This window comes from Aquarana catesbeiana, linkage group LG09 (assembly GCF_042186555.1).
Source record: "Aquarana catesbeiana isolate 2022-GZ linkage group LG09, ASM4218655v1, whole genome shotgun sequence".
NCBI classification, from domain to species: Eukaryota; Metazoa; Chordata; class Amphibia; order Anura; family Ranidae; genus Aquarana; species Aquarana catesbeiana.
The window spans coordinates 44,947,901-44,963,855 of NC_133332.1; the positions used below are offsets into that span (position 1 = coordinate 44,947,901).

At 45.7% G+C, this 15,955-nt stretch overlaps 1 protein-coding gene across 1 annotated transcript in view; it reads left to right on the plus strand.

Annotated features, from left to right (window-relative positions):
- LOC141107567 (complement C4-B-like) overlaps positions 1-15,955 on the plus strand; it is a 179,969-nt gene that overhangs the window by 66,097 nt on the left and 97,917 nt on the right. Inside the window, exons 14-20 of the mRNA XM_073598404.1 lie at positions 894-1,079; positions 1,699-1,881; positions 3,579-3,731; positions 4,108-4,231; positions 8,264-8,332; positions 11,117-11,326; positions 15,542-15,656. Coding sequence (XP_073454505.1) covers positions 894-1,079; positions 1,699-1,881; positions 3,579-3,731; positions 4,108-4,231; positions 8,264-8,332; positions 11,117-11,326; positions 15,542-15,656 — 1,040 coding nt within the window. The remainder of the gene's footprint in view (positions 1-893; positions 1,080-1,698; positions 1,882-3,578; positions 3,732-4,107; positions 4,232-8,263; positions 8,333-11,116; positions 11,327-15,541; positions 15,657-15,955) is intronic.

Here is a 15,955-nt window from a genome sequence, read left to right on the forward strand (position 1 = left end):
ATTAATAATATTCGCTAAAGCCCTAAGACCCCATTGGCCGGGAGTCCAAAGAACCCATTGGCCGGGAGTCCAAAGAACCCATTGGCCGGGAGTCCAAAGAACCCATTGGCCGGGAGTCCAAAGAACCCATTGGCCGGGAGTCCAAAGAACCCATTGGCCGGGAGTCCAAAGAACCCATTGGCCGGGAGTCCAAAGAACCCATTGGCCGGGAGTCCAAAGAACCCATTGGCCGGGAGTCCAAAGAACCCATTGGCCGGGAGTCCAAAGACCCCATTGGCCGGGAGTCCAAAGACCCCATTGGCCGGGAGTCCAAAGACCCCATTGGCCGGGAGTCCAAAGACCCCATTGGCCGGGAGTCCAAAGAACCCATTGGCCGGGAGTCCAAAGAACCCATTGGCCGGGAGTCCAAAGACCCCATTGGCCGGGAGTCCAAAGAACCCATTGGCCGGGAGTCCAAAGAACCCATTGGCCGGGAGTCCAAAGAACCCATTGGCCGGGAGTCCAAAGAACCCATTGGCCGGGAGTCCAAAGAACCCATTGGGTCCGAGAAACCACGGCCGGAGATGGAGGAGGGAAGCCGCTGTCGCAGCTGTGACCTGCGTGGAGTAAGTCTGGGGCTGACAGGGGGCCTGTCGGGCGACAGGGCGAGCCGGCGACCGGGTGGGGTCTACACGACAGGAAGTGATGACAGATCTCCCCCAATGGGTTTTAGCCCTTGCCCTTTCTATTCAATAATACATCATGGCTTTGGATATACTTTAAATTATTATTTCTATACATATAATAATTATTATATCTAGATTTTACCTGATTTTTCATTTAAGTCTTACTTTCAATACATTTTATTCATTTTAAATAATTTACAAATGGGTACATCATTCATGTCCTAATAGATCAGAGCGGAAGGAAGTGACGGTCGACAGGAGGAAACAATACGTCTCACTCCCTATACATCGAAAACCAACAGCTTTCTTCATATGGAAGTTCCCAGCCAGGTTCTAAATCCCGGGGAAAGCATAAAGGTCACTTTGAAGGTGGTTTCTCCTCAGTCTGGGAGTGTCAGAAAAATCTATTACATGGTGAGTGTGTCGTGTTTGTTCCCAAATGAGCTTATCCTCACTGAAGAGTACCTGTCATCTAAACACACTGATAGCATAACTAAAGAGAGAGGAAGCGTTAGCACCCCTGTCATTTATTTATTTTTATTGTGGTCTGTGTTTCCTCTGGGTAGATTCACCCTCACTATTTGTTTATTGTCACCAGTGCAGAAATTTGAGAAAAATCCAAACTTTTATAGTTTTACCAGAACAGGAAGGTAGTAAGTGGGAGTAAACCTCCTTGTATGATTTTCACCTACAGGTAAGTCTATAATAAAGCTTCCCTATAGGTACTGTAAATATCTCCTAAACGTGCGCCGATTAGGAGATATTTACTTTAGATGCAGCCGGGGACGTCACCAGTGCATGCGCTCTGAAGGAACAGCATACCTGTGCCGTTCCTTCAGAGCCGTACCGTAAACAGTCCCTCCCGCACACATGCACAGGGGTGACGTCGTCGTGGCTTGGCCATTCCTACCGCCAAAGCCCGCTAACCCAGAAGGAAGACCCAGGGCAATTGTCCATTTTGCCCCCTTCTAATTCAGGCACTGCATGTATGTTTTCTTTATTATTATTATTATTTTTTTTTTTTATTCTGTAGGTGCTTAACAAAGGTCAGATAATGGAAATGAAGTCCATAGAGAAAAGTGAATTCATGGTGTTTACTGTTCCTGTTTCAACCCAACTGATCCCCTCCTTTCGCATTATCGCCTACTACTACCTGGACTCTGAGACTGTAGCCAACTCAGTGTGGATAGACGTCAGCGATGTCTGTGAAGGAAAGGTAAGTCTATGTATGTCAGGATGGTGAATGGTGGACTTAACTGTTTTAACACACAAACATAAAAGAGTGACGGCAGAAAAAGATCAAGTGGCCTATGGTGTCTGTCCATTTTTTTATTTATAGACACTATGTGACCAAAAGTATTGGGACACCTGTCTTTACACGCACATGAACTTTAATGGTATCCCAGTCTTAGTCCGTAGGGTTCAATATTGAGTTGGCCCACCCTTTGCAGCTATAACAGCTTCAACTCTTCTGGGAAGGCTGTCCACAAGGTTTAGGAGTGTGTCTATGGGAATGCTTGACCATTCTTCCAGAAGTGCATTTGTGAAGTCAGGCACTGATGTTGGACTAGAAGGCCTGGCTCGCAGTCTCCGCTCTAATTCATCCCAAAGGCGTTCTATCAGGTTGAGGTCAGGACTCTGTGCAGGCCAGTCAAGGTCCTCCATCCCAAACTCGCTCATCCATGTCTGTATGGACCTTGCTTTGTGCACTGGTGCACAGTCATGTTGGAAACAGGAAGGGGCCATCCCCAAACTGTTCCCACAAAGTTGAGAGCATGAAATTGTCCAAAATGTCTTGGTATGCTGACACCTTAAGAGTTCCCTTCACTGGAACTAAGGGGCCAAGCCCAACCCCTGAAAAACAACTCCACACCATAATCCCCCCTCCACAAAGCAAGGTCCATAAAGACATGGATGAGCGAGCTTGGGGTGGAGGAACTTGACTGGCCCACACAGAATCCTAACCTCAACCCAACAGAACACCTTTGGGATGAATTAGAGTGGAGCGGAGACTGCGAGCCAGGCCTTCTCATCCACATCAGTGCCTGACCTCACAAATGTGCTTCTGGAAGATTGGTCAAACATTCCCATAGACACACTCCTAAACCTTGTGGACAGCCTTCCCAGAAGAGTTGATGCTGTTATAGCTGCAAAGGGTGGGCCAACTCAGTATTGATCCCTACGGACTAAGACTGGGATGTCATTAAAGTTCATGTGACCCAATACTTTTGGTAATATAGTGTATGTGTCCACGGCTGCTGAGGTTTCTGGGCTGAAAGCATGCTTGCTGCGCACTCCCAGCACAGTGACCGAGCTGTCACCAACCAACAGCTCAGTCTCTTGTCATGATCAGATTCAGGATCCATCAGGATGGTGGTCCCAACCCAATCCCAAATCCATCCTACCTCCTCCCCTTAGGACCCAGTTAAAGTGCCATGGTGGATGGGCGGGAAGGGGTTATTACCCTTAGCTGAGAGGGCTGGAACTTGATTGTAATATATAGTCCAGACATTTCTGCAGCTTGCAGGTGAAAAAAATAATCCAGAGGCATATAATTTGATAAACTGCAAGATCACTGGTGACTTTATATTTTGTTCTGATAAAGCCTCCCTTTTTATAGCCTTACCTCCACTTTCCTGTTAGAGTGGTTGTTGGACCTAGCGCACTCAGTAACCAGCACTCAATAACAGACCTGCTCAGACACACCCCCTCATTATTTCTACAATACAAGCCATAACGAGGGGCGTGGCTGTTACTCAGCTCTGCAGTGTGAGAGCAGGAAGCAGCATTTTTAGATATTTTGTAAACATTTCAAAGCAAACACAAATCACAGTGTTCGGTGTACAGGAGTATGCAAAGATAAAAAGCTGCCAGACTTCAAATGGGTTTGAATGATATTTCTTCATTTTACAGCTACAAGTGAGGACGGATGTAGCAAGCACCATTCTCCCGGGGTCAAGCTTCAGGCTGACAATGGAAACAGATGAATCAACAAAGGTCTCCCTATCAGCGGTGGACACGGCGGTGTACCTCTTGAATTCCAAGAATAAGCTGACACCTGGCAAGGTGAGGATCGGGGCAGTCTGCATGTTTAGGTGTCTACTTATGTAAGGCTAGGCCGGGTCACACGGGCAGCAGTGGATTGCTTTTCATTACATGGTAGAAGAACGTTTTCCAGGCATTCAGGAGGTGATCCTGCTGGCTTGTGCATTTCTTTTCCTTTTTTTTTCTTTTTTTGCTGAGCTCTGATTTTTTGTAGAACTGTGGATACACTCCGCTGCAGCCAAAGCAGAGGGACAGTGTGAAGCCGCTCTTAATGGGTTGCCTAGACTTAAATGGGCTAATGATAGAGTCTCTTTATCGATCGTTCCTTTTTTTTCTATAAAATATATGTTTTGAATTTTCGAATATATACTATTCCTTTTCTTTTCTGACAATTAAGGTGTTCAAGGCCATGAACGACTATGACCTGGGCTGCAGTCCTGGAGGAGGGAGGGATTCTAATTCTGTCTTCATGGACGCCGGCGTGGCCTTTGTCTCTTCATCCGGGTACAGCGACCTGACTGGTGAGAATCTACCAGAGAACCTAATCCTGTTTTCTCAGTTTTAAAACAGGACTCCAGTTGATATACATGCATTTAATTGCTTTCACCCGCCAGCAAGATTTGTAATTCTGTTCAGCCAGTTTTGTGATTCACACAGATCTACAACACCCAGAAATTAGTATTATGACATCACTTTTCTACAGTCACCTACCTGCCAACTGGACTATACAGTAAATGAGCGTTATCAGACTGCTGGGGTCCTCCCTGCACTCTCCTCCTCCTCCTCCTCCTCCTCCAAGTCACCTGAACATCCCTTCCTCCAGCCCCTAGTGCATGGAAACGTATTGATTTGAAAGCTTTATACATAGCAGTAGAACCTGATTGCATCACGGTTCAGACCCTCCCACTTTCAGTCCAATTTCTGAATTCAGGCAGGTATTTTAACCCCTTAATGCAGATAGCAAAACACATTTTCAAGCTGAATTCCAGGTACGGCAATTCTTAAATAGTTCCAATGGCCCAGCACTGATAGGCTGCACTGATGGGCACTGATAGGGGGCATTTATGAGCACTGATAGGTGGCACTAATAGGGGGCATTGATGAGCACTGCTGGGCACTGCTAAGGGGCATTTGTGAGCACTGATAGGTGGCACTAATAGGGGGCATTTATGAGCACTAATAGGGGGCATTGATGAGCACTGATAGGTGGCACTGATAGGGGGCATTGATGAGCACTGATATGTGGCACTGAAAGGCGGCACTGATGGGCACTGATAGGCAACATTAATGAGTACTGATAAGTGGCACTCATGGGCACGGATAGGCAGCATTGGTGAGCACTGATAGGCGGCATTGACGAGCACTGATAGGCGGCACTAATAGGGGGCATTGATGAACACTGATAGGTGGCACTGATAGGGGGCATTGATAGGCAACATTAATGAGTACTGATAGGTGGCACTAATAGGTGTCACTCATGGACACGGATAGGCAGCATTGGTGAGCACTGATAGGCAGGCATTGATGAGTACTGATAGGCGGCACTGATAGGCAGCATTGATGAGCACTGATAGGTGGCACTGATAGGCAGCATTGATGAGCACTGATAGGTGGCACTGATAGGCAGCATTGGTGAGCACTGATAGGTGGCACTAATAGGTGGCACTCATGGGCACAGATAGGCGGCATTGATGAGCACTGATAGGTGGCACTGATAGGCAGTATTGATGAGCACTGATAGGTGGCACTGATAGGGGGCATTGATGAGAACTGATGGGCGCCATTGATGAGCACTGATAGGCGCCATTGATGAACACTGATAGGCGGCATTGATGAGCACTGATAGGTGGCACTGATAGGGGGCATTGATGAGCACTGATAGGTGCCATTGATGAGCACTGATAGGCGGCATTGATGAGCACTGATAGGTGGCACTGATAGGGGGCATTGATGAGAACTGATGGGCACTGCTAAGGGGCATTTATGAGCACTGATAGGCGGCATTGATGAGCATTGATAGGTGGCACTAATAGGGGGCATTGATGAGCACTGATAGGTGGCCTTGAAAGGCGGCACTGATGGGCACTGATAGGGGGCATTGATGAGCACTGAAAGGCGGCACTGATGGGCACTGATAGGCAAAATTAATGAGTACTGATAAGTGGCACTAATAGGTGGCACTCATGGGCATGGATAGGCAGCATTGGTGAGCACTGATAGGCGGCATTGATGAGTACTGATAGGCGGCACTGATAGGCAGCATTGATGATCACTGATAGGTGGCACTGATAGGCAGCATTGATGAGCACTGATAGGTGGCACTGATAGGGGGCATTGATGAGCACTGATAGGTGGCACTAATAGGTGGCACTCATGGGCAAGGATAGGCAGCAATGGTGAGCACTGATAGGCGGCATTAATGAGCACTGATAGGTGGCACTGATAGGCAGCATTGATGAGCACTGATAGGTGGCACTGATAGGAAGCATTGATGAGCAATGATAGCTGGCACTGATAGGGGGCATTGATGAGCACTGATAGGCGCCATTGATGAGCACTGATAGGTGGCACTGATAGGGGGCATTGATGAGAACTGATGGGCAATGCTAAGGGGCATTGATGAGCACTGATAGGCGGCACTAATAGGGAGCATTGATAAGCACTGATAGGTGGCACTAATAGGGGGCATTGATGAGCACTGATAGGTGGCACTGATAGGGGGCACTGATGGGAACTGATAGGCAACATTAATGAGTACTGATAGGTGGCACTAATAGGTGGCACTCATGGGCACGGATAGGCAGCATTGGTGAGCACTGATAGGCGGCATTGATGATCACTGATAGGTGGCACTGATAGGGGGCATTGATGAGCACTGATAGGTGGCACTAATAGGTGGCACTCATGGGCACGGATAGGCAGCATTGGTGAGCACTGATAAGCGGCATTGATGAGCACTGATAGGCAGCATTGATGAGCACTGATAGGTGGCACTGATAGGCAGCATTGATGAGCACTGATAGGTGGCACTGATAGGGGGCATTGATGAGAACTGATGGGCAATGCTAAGGGGCATTGATGAGCACTGATAGGCGGCACTAATAGGGGGCATTGATAAGCACTGATAGGTGGCACTAATAGGGGGCATTGATGAGCACTGATAGGTGGTACTGATAGGGGGCACTGATGGGAACTGATAGGCAACATTAATGAGTACTGATAGGTGGCACTAATAGGTGGCACTCTTGGGCACGGATAGGTAGCATTGGTGAGCACTGATAGGCGGCATTGATGAGTACTGATAGGCGGCACTGATAGGCAGCATTGATGATCACTGATAGGTGGCACTAATAAGGGGCATTGATGAGAACTGATGGGCAATGCTAAGGGGCATTTATGAGCACTGATAGGCGGCCTTGATGAGACTGATAGGTGGCACTAATAGGGGGCATTGCTGAGCACTGATATGTGGCACTGAAAGGCGGAACTGATGGGCACTGATAGGCAACATTAATGAGTACTGATAAGTGGCACTAATAGGTGGCACTCATGGGCACGGATAGGCAGCATTGGTGAGCACTGATAGGCTGCATTGATGAGCATTGATAGGTGGCACTGATAGGGGGCATTGATGAGCACTGATAGGGGGAATTGATGAGCACTGATAGGGGGAATTGATGAGCACTGATAGGCGGCATTGATGAGAACTGATAGGGGGTATTGATGAGCACTGATAGGCAGCATTAATGAGCACTGATAGGTGGCACTGATGGGCGTGGATAGGCAGCATTGATGAGCACTGATAGGCACTGATGGGGCTCCACTGATAATCAGTGCCCTGATTATCAGTGTAAACAATGTACTGACAATCTTGACGGTTAACGGCTCTCCTTTCCTCACACAGACACAGCGTGGGAGGAAACGACTGCCGTTAACCAGCAAGTCTGTTTACATGTGATCAGCTGATCACACGGTAAAGGACTGCTGTTATTGGCGCTTTACCGTGATTTGTGATCAGCTGTCACGTGCTGGAAGCATGCCCCAGGGGGCACGTGGGAGGCAGGGTTCTAGGAAGTATGTCCATAGACGCCTTCCCAGAACTGTAAGCCCAGGGCTCGGATAGAAGGGGAAGGGGAGGGGGAGGGGAAGGGGAGGGGAAGGGAAGGGGAAGGGGAGGGGAAGGGGAAGGGGAGGGGAAGGGGAAGGGGAGGGGGAGGGGGGGTCAGGGGGGCACTTCATGATTTCTTGCACTGAGGCTCTGAAGGTTCTAGGGAGGAGGAGGGCAGCACAACATGAGAGTTAGGATGAAGGTCCACTTTAAGGAGGAAGAATGGGTGGAGCCAAGCTTTATATATACAGAAAAAGTTCAGAGCTGCCTATAACTTTAGCTGTATCATTAGATTTGGACCTCATGATGTTTTTGACATAGTTAGGCGACAACTTCTCATGTATTTGTCTATCCCTTGCTCAGTATGAACGGCTCGGCTTTATGACAGTTTTACTCCCAGCTGATTGTGTTAGACCATTCTGAATATATTTGTTTTTGTTTTAAGGATTTGGCTGCCAGGTTTCTCAAAGGAAGAAAAGATCGATAGACTTCTTGGCACTCACCAAACAGAAAGGTAAAGAGATTCTAAACCTCGTAAAGGAGCTGTATGAACTTTAACCAGTTCCTATCCGCCGTACGTATATAAAGGACCTTGGACGGGAAGGGTGATATCTCGGTCATCGCTGGAGAGCCCAGTAAGGATGCTACTGGCAGCATTCGGCTCTGGGCACACAGTGAGAGGAATGGATTATGTTCCTCCCACTGTGTGACGTCAGAAACAGGAAGTGACGAGGATTTCGTCACTTCCTGTTTCTGTTCTTTGTTTACCTGGCTGTTAATGGCCAGTAAAGCAGCCGATCAGACCGATCTCTGTCTGATTGGCTGCATTGGAGGCCAGAGGCGAGATTTGGGGTCTAATAGACCCCAGTACTCTCTATAAAGAGGACCTGGCACGGTCTATGCTATCACAGGGGATGTTGTTAATCCCTTGTAATAGCAATAAAGTTGATAAAAAAAAAAGTTAAAGGGTACATTCTTAACAAAAAAAAATGTAAATAACATTTTTTTTTTTACAGTGCTTATGTTCCCCCCATGCTCTTGCACGAATGTGAATGCGAACATAAATCCCATACGTTCCTGTGTGAATCACGTGCAATGTTTTCCACGCACCAGTGTGAACCTAGGCTTACAAATGACCAGGTTAGAGTTACATAGGAGGTGCTCTCACTCGGCTGTTTTGCGGCAATAGCACACATGTGTGGTGCGATTGCCGTTTACATACAGTATCTCACAAAAGTGAGTACACCCCTCAAATTTTTGTAAATATTTTATTATATCTTTTTATGTGACAACACTGAAGAAATGACACTTTATTACAATGTAAAGTAGTGAGTGTACAGCAACAAGTGAGTACACCCCTAAGTGAAAATGTCCAAATCGGGCCCAAAGTGTCAATATTTTGTGTGGCCACCATTATCTTCCAGCACCGCCTTAACCCTCCTGGGCATAGAGTTCACCAGAGCTTCACTGGAGTCCTCTTCCTCTCCTCCATGATGACATCACGGAGCTGGTGGATGTTAGAGACCTTGCGCTCCTCCACCTTCCGTTTGAGGATGTCCCACAGATGCTCAATAGGGTTTAGGTCTGGAGACATGCTTGGCCAGTCCATCACCTTTACCCTCAGCTTCTTTAGCAAGGCATTGGTTATCTTGGAGGTGTGTTTGAGGTCGTTATCATGTTGAAATACTGCCCTGCGGCCCAGTCTCTGAAGGGAGGGGATCATGTTCTGCTTCAGTATGTCACAGTACATGTTGTCATTCATGGTTCCCTCAATGAACTGTAGTTCCCCAGTGTCGGCAGCACTCATGCAGCCCCAGACCATGACACTCCCACTACCATGCTTGATTTTAGACAAGACACACTTGTTTTTGTACTCCTCACCTGGTTGCCGCCACACGTGCTTGACACCATCTGAACCAAATAAGTTTATCTTGGTTTAATCAGACCACAGGACATGGTTCCAGTAATCCATGTCCTTAGTCTGCTTGTCTTCAGCAAACTGTTTGCGGCTTTCTTGTGCATCATCTTTAGAAGAGGCTTTCTTCTGGGACGACAGCCATGCAGCCCAATTTGATGCAGTGTGCGGCGTATGGTCTTAGCACTGACAGGCTGACCCCCCACCCCTTCAACCTCTGAAGCAATGCTGGCAGCACTCATATGTCTATTTCCCATTGCATGACTTGCATTGTATGGGTGTTCACACTGCGTTTTGCAATTTGATGTTCATTTGCATAAAGATATGGATGAGTGAGTTTGGGGTAGAGGAACTTGACTGGCCTGCACAGAGTCCTGACCTCAACCCGATAGAACACCTTTGGGATAAGTTAGAGCGGAGCGGAGACTGTGAGCCAGGCCTTCTCATCCAACATCAGTGCCTGACCCCACAAATGTGCTTCTGGAAGAATAGTCAAACATTCCCATAGACACACTCCTAAACCTTGTGAACAGCTTTCCCAGAAGAGTTGAAACTGTTATAGCAGGAAATGGTTCGCCAACCCAATATTGAACCCTACGGACTAAGACTGGGATGCCATTAAAGTTCATGTGCAGGTAAAGGCAGACGTCCCAATACTTCTGGTAATATAGTGTATATTGTTGTATATAAAATGCACTAATTAGCTATCAAAAAGTGTTTTACAGTTCTAAACCTTTCATACAATTTCTAAATTGCTGCATTTGAAAATTCCAAAAGCCAATATAAAAGGAATAGCAGTGGTAAAAAAGCACTTGTGGGTTTTATCAATCATTTTTTTTGTACATATCTCCTTTAATTGGGGCGTGGCAGGGTGTTGTGTGTCCTAAGCCTACATACTTTTGCTAATACCCTGTTTCCCCGAAAATAAGACCTAGTGTGATTGTCGGTGATGGCTGCAATATAAGCCCTACCCCCCAAATAAGCCCTAGTTAAAGGGGTAGGTCTTATTTTCAGGGTAGGGCTTATTTTCGGGAAAACAGGGTAGGGCTTATTTGGGGGGGTAGGGCTTTTATTGCAGCCATCACTGACAATCACGCTAGCTCTTATTTTCAGGGAAACAGGGTAGGTGTCCCTCATTCCCATCTCAGAAAGTTGGGAGAGATGCCTATACTAGGAGGGTGCTGCAGGTTGTTATTGCTGGCCTGAAAATACTTGTTACCTGGCTGCCTTTGGCTTTAGTGATATGTGTCGCTAACAGAACATCCGAACTGCATACTTGTTAAGGGACACTGACGCAGAAGCCGTAGAGTCGGGCATTAGAAGACAAACAATTCTTGGTGACTTGTTATTATACCATCTTTTTTTTTTTTTTTATCTCTGCAGCCGACCAATTTTCTTCACCAGATCTGAAAAAATGCTGCCAGAACGGCATGACACTCCCACCATCTCGCATGAACAGAGATTGCGCCAAGAGAGCTCAGCGTGTTGAAAGTAAAGAGTGTAAAAATGCCTTCCAAGAATGCTGTGTATATGCAGAGGACCTGCGCAAGAAGATCACCATCGAGAAGAGAAGAAAAAACACCATTGGAAGGAGTAAGAACTGCTGATGGTGCAGAATGTTAGATAAATAGCGAAGGTTCTCGTTGATCCAGGTCATAGTAGATATAGTAGTAGTTGGTCAGGTCACATTGAACTGGACTTGTTCTGTAACTTGGGGACGTTTTGGAGTTTCTCCAAGCCACCTTTTCATTTCTAATGCATGATATGAACAACATCTGCATTGACACCATGGTGGTTGGATTAGGTGTTGGTGCTACTTATGTGGATAAAAATGTTGGGGTGTCTTCCTGTCACTCAACAGAACTGAAAAAGTTGCTTGGAGAATCTTCAACATTACAGGACAAGTCTGATTAAATGTGACCAACTACTACTAACTGGAAGATCAGGAAGGTTCAATCAGAATGTTTTATTTCTAGAGCCCCCTTGTTTTTAGTGTGCAAATCCAAAAGCTGCAGTTTTAATATATTGACTTATATATTGTCAATCAAGTCAATGCAATTCTTTGAAAAATACAACCCAGCGAATTGTTTCCCATAGCCATGTCATCGCAACGCATGTCAAAGTGTATCTCTAGGCAAAAGGAGTCAAACTGCGTTTTCACCTCCCAACAAACACTCCCTCTAAGGCAGCCAGAAGGGGGTATGTGCAAAAATTATCCGCACTGGCATGTTCTGCCTGCTAAATGCAACCCAGTCAAAGCGCAGTGCTGCAAGCTTTTAGGGATTAAAAGAGGTAAAGAGGCGACATAACCCAACCTTTACCACCTGTCACACACCCTCTGAAATACGATCAACCCCAGATCACTCTTCAGCGGGTTAACACATGTGTAAATGAGCCCCAGTGGAGTCCTCGAGATAGAGGAGATTTGTTAGGTGGTAGACGAGCACTGACAAAAAAATTAGTTTGTTTTCGTTTCATTCGTTTTTTTTTTCCTTTTTTTGGAAATTCGAAAATTTGGAAATTCGGATTTTCAAGTTTCCCAATTTTCGGATTTTCTAATTTTCGAATTTTGAATTCCCAATTTCTGAATTTCCAGTTTCAGAGTTTCCCATTTCCGAAATTCCGATTTCCAAAATTAGATTTTTCGGAAATTCGAAGTCTCCGAAATTTGAAAATTCGGAAATGGAAAAGTCCTCAAGATAGAGGAGATTTGTTAGGTGGTAGACATGTGCACTGACAAAAAATTAGTTCATTTTCGTTTCATTCGTTTTTTTTTAATTTTTTTTGGAAATTCAGAAATTCGAAAATTCAGATTTTCACATTTCCGAATTTTCGGATTTTCACATTTTCAAATTTCCGAATTTCCAATTTCCGAAATGTTGACTTTTCCAATTTCCGAATTTTGAAATTTCAGAATTTTTGGAAATTCGGAAATTCGTAATTTCGAAAATTTAAAAATTTGGAAATTTCGGAATTAACGAATTTGTCAAAATTTGTTAAAAAACGAATTTGGAACTAAATGAATTGCACATGTCTATTAGGTGGTACAATATTTCAGCATCTAGTAAACACCCGAATAGCAATACCCTTTTATCCCTGGAGGCAACCATATGCCCCGTACACACGGTCGGACATTGATCGGACATTCCGACAACAAAATCCTAGGATTTTTTCCGACGGATGTTGGCTCAAACTTGTCTTGCATACACACGGTCACACAAAGTTGTCGGAAAATCCGATCGTTCTGAACGCGGTGACGTAAAACACGTATGTCGGGACTCAAACGGGGCAGTAGCCAATAGCTTTCATCTCTTTATTTATTCTGAGCATGCATGGCACTTTGTCCGTCGGATTTGTGTACACACGATCGGAAATTCCGACAACGGATTTTGTTGTCGGAAAATTTTATAGCAAGCTCTCAAACTTTGTGTGTCGGAAAATCCGATGGAAAATGTGTGATGGAGCCCACACACGGTTGGAATTTCCGACAACAAGGTCCTATCACACATTTTCCGTCGGAAAATCCGACCGTGTGTACGGGGCATTAGAGTGAACAGGAACTCGAGCACAAGAATCTGATCAGATTTCTGAAATGATAAAAGAAACTACTAGATGTTTTTAGGCCTCATTCACATGGACATACTATATCGTACACCTGTGTGAGGGCCATGTTTGACCACATTGGGATGCACAGGTTTTCCATGCATCCCCATGCAGGCAGTTCCGTTCATTGTAATTGGAACTCAGCAGCTGTACGGACACAGCCGCTGCTCCCAATTTGACAGCCATGCAGGTGTGGGTGCATAACTCCAAATGCACACTGTTTGCATTCAAGGCCATGCACCTGCACCCACACAGCTGTCAAACTGGGAGCAGCTTCTGTGTCCACACAGTCACTGCGTCCCAATTGCAATGAATGGAACTACCTGGGGGATGCACACAACACCAATGCAGGCAAGCATGGCCCTCACACGGGCATAGGCTGTGGTACGAGGGGTAACTCTAGCATCTCCTAAATGCCAAACTATAATTTTCAGATGGGTTAAGCTGTATGAAATTTTATTTGAAATTTATATAAGTTTATATATGAAAGTTTATTGAGTTTTTTAGGTGCAAAGGTGAGCTCTTAGTTTGGTCTAATTGCTTAATAGATTTCTGGGGGCATCACTAGAAGGATCATCAGTAAGAAGAAGGAGGTCCTGATTCCCCTTTATAGATCTTTAGTTTAAATACTGTGTCCAGTTCTAGAGACCTCACTTTCCAAAAAAAATAATTTGAGATAGAACGAGTTCAAAGACATGCAACTGAAATAGTGAAAGGTCTGAAGAAGACATATCAGGAGGGACTGCAGGAACCTAAAGAAAAACTCCCATATAGCTATGTCTACATAGCTATAATGATCCAGATTGGATAAATGTAATTATGCATATACCATACCTGGCCGATGCTTCTAGAAGCTGATGTAGCGTATCCCCAAAAGGGCCGTTGGTTGATGATGATCAAAAGCACAGTCACTGCACACCTCCTGATAGCAGCACAGATAATGATGATAACCAGAGTTCTCCGTCACTAGTACGGAGGCTGTCGGCAAACACAGGACACGGTTCAGGCACACTGACACAAAGAGCAGTCTAGGGGATGTCTTTTCGTGATTTGTTTTTTATTAAAAACCTCGGAGGGAATGCAGGGTAGTATGGGATACTCCGGAAACACTAACAGCAACAGAAGGACACACTTCTCTATGTTGCAAACTTTAACAGATCTTCAGCTAAGCTCAGAGTACAATCCTCCTGCGGTATGAACCCCTCACTACATGGCCCCAGTTCAGAAGACAATTCTCCCACAAGAGTCTAAGGAGGGTCCGTGTATGAACTCCTGAGGAGGGGAACTACTTAGATCTAGTTCAGAGTACAACTTGACCATGAGGGACTAGGGGAAACCAGAGGTATGAACCCCTCAGGAGAGGAACTACTTGGTCCAGCTATCCCAGTAGTGCACGGTCACCAAGATCTTGTAGTAGAGTAGAACTCACGAGGCCAGGGGAGCAGCTGTGCCCATTCAGCTTTCTCCAGGTTCTTTCCAGTGAGGCTATGCAGACTGGATCCTTAGGTGAAGTCTCAGGGTGTCGGAGAAATTTTCATGTGTGCACCCCCTGGCTCTGTCCAGCCAGGACCTCATTGAACAACAGCTTGACTCAACAGAACTGCTTGGGGCAGGAGGTAGTCATCCCCCCACCTAGACAGGTGGTGCCATGTACCTACGGAGAGGGGGCTTCTCTTGCACCTCTAATCCCTGGTGGTGATGACAGGCGGTGTGAGGGCACAGATTGGCATGAGGGCTGTTGTAGCAAGGTAGCGCCAGCTGACGTTTGGAGGATGCAGATGACCATAGATCACCAGGCAGGAACCAGGAACTAGAACACAGTGACAGGAGTGTAGCCAGGGCACAAGCCAAAAGGTCATCAACAGCCGGGCAGCGAGGTACAGGAACATCAGGCAGAGACACAATCCGAGATCGGTAAACAGCCGGGCAGAAAGGTAGAGGAACACAAGACAATAATGAAAGGAAAGTCTGGATGGCTGCACACCAAACTGAGATCCAAATACCTTTATTCACGTAAAACCATGAAGAACACAACACGTACAAGCAAGGGAGAAATGGCAAAATACCCAGGCAAACAGGTTAAAAAAACAAACATAAAGTGCTAATAATTTTTAAAAAGGGGGCAGATTTGATGGACCACTTGAACTTTTTCTGCAGTCACACTTTCATGTTTTTATGTCATTTTCTGAAAATGTTTTTCTGTAGCCCAAGTGGATGATCAAAATGAAGACGATTTTACAGATGAAAATGAGGTTCAGGTTCGCTCAATGTTCCCAGAAAGCTGGTTATGGAGAACGGTCACAGTGAACAAAAAGTACACGTATGTATCACAATTTCTATCACACACATTCTTCTTCCCAAGAAAGTAGTAATCCTGAATGACAATCTGATTTACTTAAAAAACTTTGTTCATGGGCAATTATATAAACGTTTCAGAGCTTAGCAACTGGATATAACTGAGAGCGATGTTTATTTTTTCCAATAACCGCTGACTTCTCAATCAGAAATCTCTAAATAGAAAATGCCAACTGATTCCTTTAAATCTGCCTGACCACTTCAGCCCAGGAAGGATTTACCCCCTTAATGACCAGGCCATTTTTTGCGATGCGACACTGCGTT